Genomic DNA, 10,801 nt, shown 5'->3' on the forward strand with positions numbered 1-10,801 from the left:
ATTGCATATATTATTCTGAAATACTTTTGGTACTTAACATTTATATTGATGCCAATACTTGTGTACCTTTACCTAAATATGTTTTTTTTTAATGTGGGACTTTTACGTAGTATTTCTACACTGTAGTACTGCTAAATGTTCTATATATAAATAGATAAATAGCTCTACTCTACTGATGTACAGCCTCTACCACAACTGTTGACTGCCGCCATAAGCAGACGTGTTAAATGATTAAAAAATGATATCCTATAAGTTGATATTGAATGTTTGATTTCGTTTTTTTTAGGGTTGTTAAACAGTTACAGCATCGGTTGAACGCGGCGAGCGTTGTGTTGTTGAACGCGCCCCCGCTTCATTTTCAAGAAACACAGCCGGGGTTTCTGGTGACGTCCCGCAGGAAAGTACACACTCTGTCACGGTGCTGCTGCGCTGCATTGACCCGAAAACAACACGACAGCTCGCATTTCTACCGAAAACAGCTCATGACACTTTCATAGAAACACGAAGTAAGTCTCAAAAGTCGCTTTACCGGCAGCTCATCACGGAAACATTTATGAAACGTCTCTTAACTGGCGTCGAAGCTATCATTTCCTAATGCTATCGACTGGCTCTGTCTATTTCCTGGAAAGTATATAGGGCTGCTGTTGGTTGGCTAAAGTGTTGATGTAGCGTTAGCTAGCTGTTAGCTAACACAAATAACAGTTTCCTTTGTGTGTGTATTTTTCATACCTGCTATTTTAACTTAAATGTGTCATGTGTCAGAATAGACAGGACACTCGTGTTGCATCGCCATTAAACCTCAATCTGACATCGGTATTGTGCTAATATGTATTCTGACATTAGCCAGGCAACTGTTCCAGTATGTAGTCATATCCCCTTGTGCTTGACAGTTTTATTTAGCTAGGTTGAAATTCAAAGATCGCAATCAGTTTGTGTGTTGAAAATAGATTCTATCGAATATAAATCAGCTGTGTTGGTGTTGTTGTTGCTGTCGTGTTAAACGTTATTTCTACACTTTGGTCCAGCTGCGGTACAACAATGGAGAAACCTCCCTTCAGGCAGAACCAGAACTGCGGAGACTGGGAGCTGAAAGAGAGGCTGGGCATGGGCGGTTTTGCCCATGTTTACCTCTACCAGCATCATGTGAGTTTAGACTCACAAAACCCTGACACTGCAGACATGTGACACCAAACTTCATTCAGAAAAGAGGAAAAATAAGCAGTATAATAACTGTGTCCTACTGGGGTTAATGGAGTATTTGTTTTTGTTGTGACATTTTTTGAAGACATATGGGGAACAGCTCCTCCAAAACTACACACAAACTGATATTTTTAGGTATGATTTCATGTGCTGATATAATAATGGAACTTCTGTTGTCTGTTTTGTAGGAATCAAATGAAAAGCTAGCCGTGAAAATGTGCCGTCTAGAGCTCACGCCAAGGAATAAGGACAGATGGAGCAGAGAAATCCAGATCATGAAAAAGTTTGACTTATTTTTATACACTTTCTTCTTCTTCATTTATATAGCACATTGATTTCAATACATTATACAGTGATGTCCTGATGTCATAATGAAGATACTTATTCACAGTTATTATAAGTTATTAATGAACTAAAGGAAACTGCAGACATTCAGTCAGATGAAATATGACATCTGAAGTTTTGTGCGAGCATTGTAGCAGTGGATGACTGTGCAGGATCTGCATGGTCATCGTTAAATAGTAATGTAGTAATGACTCCTCTTTCTGTCTCGCTCAGGTTAAATCACATCAATGTGGTGACAGCCCGAGATGTCCCAGATGAAATGAAGCACATAGCCTTAAATGATCTTCCACTGTTGGCCATGGAGTACTGCTCCAGGGGAGACCTGAGGAAGGTGAGGTGCTCGTGGACAGGAGACGGACAATATGTCCACATTGAGACAAAGTTTTTTTACACCCAAAAATAGGGCTTTTTAACTTGAAAGCAGTTTCCAGTGTGGATAAATCTGAAAACACCCTCCTCACATTTGAGTTTAGGTGGAGGAAAAAGCTTTTGGAAAACAATGACCTGAGCTTGATCGGATTTATGTTTATTTTGTAGAGCTTGTGAACGTAAAATAGAGATTTGATCGACGTTGAGTTGACTCATGACTAGAATCACTGGCTTTTAGGGGACAGCCCTGTTACTAGTCCTGCTGATGCACAGTTTTGTAGTTTACCAGCGGAGAATGGAGGGAGAAGAAGAGATAAACATTTTTTCTTTTCGTGGTGATGGAGGCTGAAAACATAGTGTGGACATACTTTGATTTCAGATTCACCCGACTTAGTGTCGATGTAGCCTCCGGTTACGTCTTGAACACTCATCACACAGTGCAGACATACAAAGGTTAAAGTTGCATCACATACAAGATACACACAATCATAGCATGTCAGCATGAGGCTGATTTTCTACCTGTAGTTGTGCAGCATTTCATCTTGTGTCACCATTCTGTCCTGCAGACGTGATCGAGTTGTGTTTGTGTGGTTTACAGATGCTGAGCAAACCTGAAAACTGCTGTGGTTTGAAAGAGAGTGAAGTGCTTTCGTTACTCAATGACGTTGGTATGTTCGATGTTTATCTATGTGCCGTTTGTTCATTCGGATGTGTCTTTTAGAGCCTCACCATTAAACCGCTATGTTCTGCTCCAGGATCTGGTATCCAGTATCTGCACGAGAACAAGATCATACACAGAGACCTTAAACCTGAAAACATAGTGCTGCAGGAAATCAACGGGAAGGTAAACTGCCACTCTGTGGTTTTGTGTGTGTTCCATTTGACTTAACATCCTCAAGAAACTGTCTTATACTTACTTGTTCATCTACAGCTGGTTCACAAAATCATCGACTTGGGCTATGCTAAAGACCTGGACCAGGGCAGTCTGTGTACCTCCTTCGTTGGCACGCTTCAGTACCTGGTAAGCACTCAAGCAAACAAGGAATTATTGCGTTCTCCTCTCTTGCACCTGGCTTTATCTAATCTACGCCGCATCCTAATTATGTATTGAAATCCTTTAATCTTCTTTCTGTCTTCACAAATGGTGAAATGTAGAAATGCTGATAAACTGTGTCGCTCTATAACTGCTGTAAACTGACAAATAGAGACAAGTGTTGTGTGTTGTCATGTTGAAATGCACCACTTCTTCTCTGCAGGCACCTGAGCTGTTTGAGAATAAGCCATACACTGTTACTGTGGACTACTGGAGCTTTGGCACAATGGTATTTGAATGCAGTTGTGGTTTCCGCCCGTTCCTGCACAACCTTCAACCTGTGCAGTGGTGAGTTGACCTTCGTTTCTGAGATAAAAGCATATTAGAGACTTAAGCCGGCTCATAAATCGAAGAAAAGTTACCCTCCTAGTAATCTCTTCTCGTCCACAGGGCCAGCAAAGTGAGGAATAAAGGTCCTAAAGACATCATGGCTGTGGAGGACCTGAACGGAGAAGTCAGGTTCTCCACACACCTCCCCTACCCCAACAACCTCAGCAGGTGAGGATCCCGGGACGGTTAAAATATATCACTGCAACACTTCATACGTGGCGTTACAGGTTTTTCCTCTTCCATGTTGTCCATCGCTCGTTCAAATGAAAGTGAAAACAGCGTTGAGCCGCAGGCTGTGTGTTGCCAGTGTTTGGTGCCAACTTCTCTCCATGAACACACACTTTAATTGCTGTTTTTATAGGACACTGTTGGAGACAATGGAAGCACTTCTTCAGCTGATGTTGAAGTGGGATCCTGTCCAGAGGGGAGGCAAAATCAACCCCGACACCAAGAAGCCTCTGTGCTTTGAAGTGCTGGAGCAGATACTGAGCATGAAGGTGAGCTACTGCCAGAGCTCCTCTGCTTCCAGTTTTATCTGAAGATGCAGCCGTTCATCTGTGATTTTGAGCCAGTTTTATCTGGGTCAACCAGCATTTACACATTTCTCTTGTTAACTTCTGAAATGCAGAGGAAATGGTGATGGTCATCACTAGAGCTGAGTTTTGTGTTAAATGTTTTTATAGCCGTACCGAGTTTCTGCACCAATATGTTGTTTTTCTATTTGACAAAAGAAGCAAGAACTCCTCAAATGTTAGGTGTCATCTAAACAAGCAGCCGTACGAGAACTTTACCTTAATAAAATAGTTTAAAACTGAAAAACTCACCATCTGATCACAGAGGAAACAAGTTTAAGAGTCTGACCGAACATTTAATGGCAGCTTTCAGTACTTGACAGTTTTCTCTGTTTGGTGTTTTGAACAAACTATGACGCACAACATGTTTGTAGTCTAATTGGACGTGACAGACATTGAAACGTTTGTGAAACTACAGCTACACCTCTGTAGCCCGCTGCTCATCTCTGCTGCAGGCTAACAGGTCAGGGCTACATTAGCTGCTACTAGCACAACACCATGTAGGCACCAGGATTTGGAAAGCAAGAAGAAAGTGTAAAATAAAACCGACGTTGTGTCTCTGGTTCTTCCTTTTTGAATTGTCCCTGTGGAGACAAAGTGCTAAATCGGGGGAGAAGTCTTTGAAGAGTTTATCAAACATTTCAGTAAACGATGGATTTCTGAAAACCTGTATTTTCTTTGTACTAATAGCTTTTCTCTTGTGTCTCTGCAGGTCGTCCACATCCTGAACATGACCACAGCTCAGGTCCACTCCTTCCAGTTGACTCCGGACGAAAGTCTTCACAGTCTGCAGAAGCGCATTGAGGCCGAGACCAAGATCGAGGTGGTGAACCAGGAGCTGCTGCAGGAGACGGGAGTGTCACTGGATCCCAGGAAGCCCGCTGCACAGTGTGTCCTAGATGGAGTGGTACGTTGTCCTTCGCCTGCAGTTGCACATAGAAGGAAAACGTCTGATGATGAAGAACATTTCAGACCTTCATCAAGGGGCGTCCTGGGTTTAGGACGCCTGACCATGTACTGGCAACACCAGGAAAGGTAACTGTAGGCTGTCTAAGTGGTGATCTTCTTCTCTCCTGTGTAGAGAGGGTGGGACAGCTACATCGTCTACCTGTTTGACAAGAGCATCACCAAGTACTCCGGTCCCTTCAGCGCCAGACAGCTGCCCGATAAAGTCAACACTATCGGTGAGTTCATTCGAAGTTGCGCCTGCTGATCATAAGATTGTTCCTGGATGCATCAGTTTGAGTGTATTTATACAGATTACGCTCATTTCTCCGTCACTACGTACAGTGCAGCTGTCACGGGTCTCGTTTTCACTTTGCAGTGCAAGAGGCCAAGACGCAGCTGCCCCTGGTCGTGCTGAAGAAGGTTTGGGGTGAAGCAGTGAGCTACATCTGTGGCCTGAAGGACGACTACAGCAGGCTCTTCCAGGGACAGAGGGCCGCCATGTGAGTCGCATGACATGTTCAGTTGACGAAGAAATCAACATTCTGTGTTTAGTCTACTTATTAAAAGGCCCGTACGATCAGTTTGGGGTTGATTGATTATGCTGTTGTTTATGTTTCGTCACTGATTGTGCCTTTTAACACGCACCTGAACCTGACCTTCATAAGCAGGCCGAGTCCCAGTGAAGCCTCTAAATGTAATGGTAACGCAGGAAAGGGCTGATGCCATTTCTACAAATTAATATTACAATTATGTTGAAGACATCTTCTGTGCAGGAAATCACGGAGGCAGAAGGTTTGTTTACTCCATGTGTGCTGGAGGAAAGGCAACATCCTCACAGCCATCCCATCTGGACAGAAATAAGGTCACAGAGAGCTCTCAGTGCAAGATGTGTAACATATGCAAGTTTAAGTCAGGATCATGTTGCTTATTACACCACAGTGTCTGTACATTCAAGGGAACATTTTGTTCTTCAAGGCAGCGCTTGAAAAATATCAGACCTTAGAACGTATTAAGAAGTCTTTGATATTTAGTCTTGCCTGTAGTCGATAGTCATTTTGAAATGTTTTTGTATGTGATTGCAGGCTGTGGTTGGATGTTAAACTCCTTTAAACTGGAAGTGCTGCAGGAGGCTGTTCAGTCCTCCAGGTCTCCATCAGACCTGCAGCTACAGCAGCTTTTAGAAGCTCATCCACTCATAATGTGTAAAGTGGTGATTTTCAGTTGGTTAATCCATCTGCTGCTTATTCAGGTCCATGCCACCTTAATATAATCAGTGATATCATTAGAGTTGTCGGTATATACTGCTGGGAAGTACTGAAAGAAGGGGATGCAATAATAAAACATTGAATGTGTTTTATTATTGCGCAGGTGTTAAATTATATTATAGGTTTATCTTAAAAAGACTTTAACTCGGTGAACTCTGCAGAAACCGTTCTCAGCTACTCCTGTACAACTGTGTTACAAGCTTTTAAACTTTTGATTGAGTATTGGGAGTCATTTACTCGTCAGTTGCATATTAATTGGACAGCCAGGTGTCTGGCACCAGCTGCTCCAGCTGCACCAGCTGCTCCAACATGGCTTCACACCTGCAGATTCTGGTCATTTTATTTGGTGGGGAAACCGGCCACATCGGAGGTATTTTGCATCCGGGGAATTGAGCCTGGACCTCTGCTGTTGTGGCGCTCTTTCTTCCTTGCAAACCTTCCTAACTCTTCATCGTCTCCCCCCCAGGTTGAGTCTCCTGCGCTTCAACACCAACCTGACCCGGTGTAAGAACAGCATGTTTGGCTTCTCTCAGCAGCTGAAGGCCAAGCTGGACTTCTTCAAGAGCAGCATCCAGTACGACCTGGAGAAGTACAGCGATCAGATGCACTACGGCATATGTTAGTGTTTACTGGCAGCTGCTCTCTACTGATGTGAAAATAACATTTACATGTGGGAATGTTTTTATAGCATTGAGAAAGGTCTTGTTTGTTTTGATGAGTTGTCCGTGTTTGTCCAAAGCCTCTGAAAAGATGCTGAAAGCCTGGCAGGAGAACGAGGAAAGAGCTGCAGCTTTCGCACAGGTAAAGCTTCAAAACAAAATATTAACTCTAATGTTAGCTCTGATGTTCCTCAGTACAAACCCGTATGGTGGCAGTCCTGGCATGATTCCTGGTTTGTCCTGCAGGTGGCAGAGGTGAGCCACCTGGATGACGAGATCATGGCTCTGCACTCTGAGATAGTGGAACTTCAGAGGAGTCCGTACGCTCGGCGCCAAGGAGACAAGATGGAGCAGCTGTGAGTGTTGACTTGGTCCGACCTGATGATATTTCATCTGCATAGTTATCTACAATACTTCACATACACTCCCTTCTCTTTGTTAACAACGTTTTGGGTCATAACTCCTCAACACGTCGGGGGCTGCAGAGATACCGTGTGGGGACCAAAAGAACTGTCTGCTTGGGCTGCTTGCTCCTAACAGTCTCTGATGCTGGTGGAGATTATTGATAGTGAAGACAACATGAAGCAAGTTTGTTATCAATAGCTGATATCTATGGGTGTGGCGGACCCTCCCACCGTCCCTCGTATCACCAAGTAGATGAAAAAATGTATATGATGCATCCTTCTACTGAACTGTAGGGACCCCCCCCCCCCTTTAGTCATGAGTTTCTGATTCTACGTGTCTGTCAATAAGACATTATTGTGTGACAGGACAATATAGAAACTATAAGCCCCCCCAGGCTGTGCTTTGTCCTGAATGAATCCTGGGTCTTTTCGGGAAGTCATCCACTGGACTGAGGTGTCTTCATGTGCGCCCAGAGCAGTCGAACAAACAAGCCCTCCTCTGTGCTGCCGTGGAAACAGTGACTGGTGTCACCTCCATGGGACAGACGGGGTGGAGGGGTCAGATGTCCCCCGGCATTTTAAACATGCTGCATATAATCTGACTATAATCTGCTGTTCAAGAGGCCACAAAACAAACAGCTGTTGGCTTTTATTTGCTTTAAAAGTTATACTGACCTCGACTTCGGAGTTCAGTCTCATGAATATTGAAATCTGAGTAATTCTTTTTATTGCAGAGAAGAAAAAGCGATCGAGCTCTACAAGCAGCTGAAGATGAAATGTAAAAGTAGGAAACATTTTAATCACATTCATTGTCAATCAAAATGTTATCTTATGGCATCGCAATGGCACTATTGAGTAATGGCTTACTCCTCCTCAAATGTGTTTATCACATCTCTCAGCACCTGAGCCAGACGTGAGCAGTGACAGCTCGGAGATGGTGAAAGCCATCATTCAGACTGTCCAGAACCAGGACAAGGTCCTCAAAGACCTGTACACCCACCTCAGGTACGAGCCCAGCACTCCTCGAAGACATCCAGTGTTTCATATCAAAGCTGTGGGTTTACTTTGAGATCGAAGGCTCTAAATTCACTTTAAACTGCCTTAAAGATTTCTGGTCTTATTCATGTGTTCTCCGATATGAAACCAGCACTATACTAACGCTGCATGTTGACGTCTCGATTCCTCCCAACAGCAAGATCCTGATCAGCAAACAAAAGATCATTGACTTGTTTCCGCGAATTGAGAAAACCCTGGAGAGCATTAAGGATGCCGACAACACGGTGATGCAGATGCAGATCAAGAGACAGAGAGAGTTCTGGCATTTACTGAAGATCGCCTGTGTAAGTCAATCTGCATTGTTTATTCTCAGTTTAACGTGTGTTTATGTGCATTTTCATTATCTGCTTCCCTGCGGATTCGTTTCTCTACTAACTGATTCATCGATTGGTTTACGAAACGTCACAAAATAACGAAACGTGCCGTCTTCACATGCTTGTTTTCTGACCGACAGTCCAGTTTGCTATCACACAAGACAAAAGAGCATTTTTTTATGTATTATTTATTATTTGGCTTTGTGGCTCCAACTGTCCACCTTGTCTGTCTCTGCAGCTGATGGTGGTTTCTGTCCTCTGTCAGCTCCTCAGACTTGGCTCGCTCTCAGACAGCGGGAAGACGTGCTGCCTGCATTCCCTCTGCATGTTTGTTATTGCTGCATAACAATAACAATACGATCTCTCTCTCTCTCTCTGCAGGCTCAGAACTCGTCGAGGAGCTCGATAGCAGCCAGTCCAGAGTCGTCCAACCTGCTGCAGGTTTCTCAGTGGTCACAGTCGGCGCAGCCTGTCAGCTCCCCGCATCCCCTGACCTCCCTACCTGGGCCAAATGACAGGTGACCCGCTCATTCGTCCATCCATTGAGGGCAATCGTGCAGAATGATAGTGAATGTATGTCATCTCGTGTGATTTTTAAACTGTTTCTGTTTCCTTCAGTGATGCTGCACCACGTCTGCTGCAGGAGAACCAGAAGTACCTCAGTCAGCTGACCAGCCTGATGCAGGAGACTGCGGATGAACAGACCAAAAGCATAGTGGTGAGTTCACCTGATTTTGATTTCTGTGGTGCTTCACTTGTCCTGGACCTCAGCTCCTCTAGAAAAGTATTAAAGAAGTACTTCTAATGACAGCAATCACTGAGCAACACCCTCTCTGAACTTAAAGGAGTGTTTGGCCTGTTTCTGTCCATCTAAGGTTTTATCAGTGTGGAGATATATAATATCTATATATCTAATATAGCTATAACATTTAGCTCGTTGCAAACAGTTAACAATAAGTACGATTGTGATCACGTGAGAGATCTTTTCGAAATCTTTGCACCTTGTTACAGGACTAAAGTCAGGATGGATAGATGACAGATGTTTGAATACAAGTGATCATGTTAGCTATTCATATATATATATATATATATATATATATATATATATATATATATATATATATAATTATACAGTTACAGCCGTTATTAAAGATTTGTATAATGATGTGATGGAGCTCCAAATAGCTTCCTCCAAGATGTGCAAAAACATTTGTTTGTTACTAAAAAGTAGTTTGGCTTTTAGTAATATATAAATAGTACTTCCACACAGGCGTTGTTGCAGTTCTGGGGAGTTGCTTCTTTTTATATATTACATAAATATATATATTTTAAAACGGGTATTAACTCTTAACACATTGGTTTTCCTCTCTCAAGGACCAAGACTGGAGCTGGACCAAATACGAAACTTTAACAACAAAATTAAAAAAGAGAAACGCGTAAGCGGCGCCGCGTCCTCCGTCTCTGCCTGTGCTCTGAGTAACACTAAAGACTGTACACCGTCAGCAGCAGGGTGGTGTCAAACACTGTACAGTTGTACATGGACTCGGGATATTCTCTTTAAAGGGGGCTCTCCTGAAAAAAAAAAAAACCCAAAAAAACCCCAAAGGACGGAGTTCACACATGCTCAGTGGCGTCTGTCCCCGCGCATCGTCTCACATGGTGGAAGCTCTGATCAATGAATATTCTTGTTTTTATATGAGAAAACAATGAAGCTGTTTCACTCTACTTTTTCCCTTTGCTGCACAATTTACATCATAGTTCATACAAAGCGATGATTTCTACTGTTATTGAGCAAATTGTAGCACCAGATTTGGAGGTTTGAGGTGGATCCATCACATGAGGGAGTATCTGACGGAAACATGGGAACATGTTCAAACTTGTGACATACGAGGAAAATACAGGAAGGGGCGGGGGGGGGGGGGGCGAGGGGGGGGGGGTCGAGGAGGAAATTACAATCAAGCAAACAGCACTTTGATACTCCCATGTATCCTGTCGGTAAAGAGTCGTTCCAGGCTGCCAAAACTGTCGCAGAACAGAAAATGTTACTATCACTCATCATCACGTGGATATGTTTTACTCTACACAGTCTGTCGTTGAGATTCCTTGTAAGTTTTGTTTTTTGTTATTATTAAAGTGTTTCATATCATAGGCAGAAGTCATGATGTATGTGACAGACGTGGCTGGCCATTATGTTTATACAATGTCGATACTGTACATCTGTCTTTGCAGTTTTGTTGTCTCATTTT

General features: G+C 43.2%; 1 protein-coding gene across 1 annotated transcript; it reads left to right on the forward strand.

Moving 5' to 3' along the window:
- The first annotated feature begins 396 nt into the window (after positions 1-396).
- LOC139302961 (inhibitor of nuclear factor kappa-B kinase subunit alpha-like) lies at positions 397-10,451 on the forward strand. Its single transcript, XM_070926623.1, has 22 exons — positions 397-506; positions 1,026-1,143; positions 1,389-1,483; positions 1,759-1,876; positions 2,513-2,582; positions 2,670-2,758; positions 2,846-2,935; positions 3,171-3,295; positions 3,398-3,505; positions 3,699-3,834; positions 4,622-4,816; positions 4,991-5,093; positions 5,234-5,357; positions 6,589-6,740; positions 6,862-6,923; positions 7,028-7,137; positions 7,920-7,963; positions 8,085-8,190; positions 8,378-8,525; positions 8,937-9,073; positions 9,174-9,273; positions 9,930-10,451. The coding sequence occupies exons 2-22, from the start codon at positions 1,039-1,041 to the stop codon at positions 9,993-9,995; spliced, it is 2,283 nt and encodes a 760-aa protein (XP_070782724.1). The 5' UTR covers positions 397-506; positions 1,026-1,038; the 3' UTR covers positions 9,996-10,451.
- The last annotated feature ends 350 nt before the right edge of the window (positions 10,452-10,801 follow it).

Source organism: Enoplosus armatus, chromosome 20 (assembly GCF_043641665.1).
Source record: "Enoplosus armatus isolate fEnoArm2 chromosome 20, fEnoArm2.hap1, whole genome shotgun sequence".
In the NCBI taxonomy this organism is placed as follows: Eukaryota; Metazoa; Chordata; class Actinopteri; order Centrarchiformes; family Enoplosidae; genus Enoplosus; species Enoplosus armatus.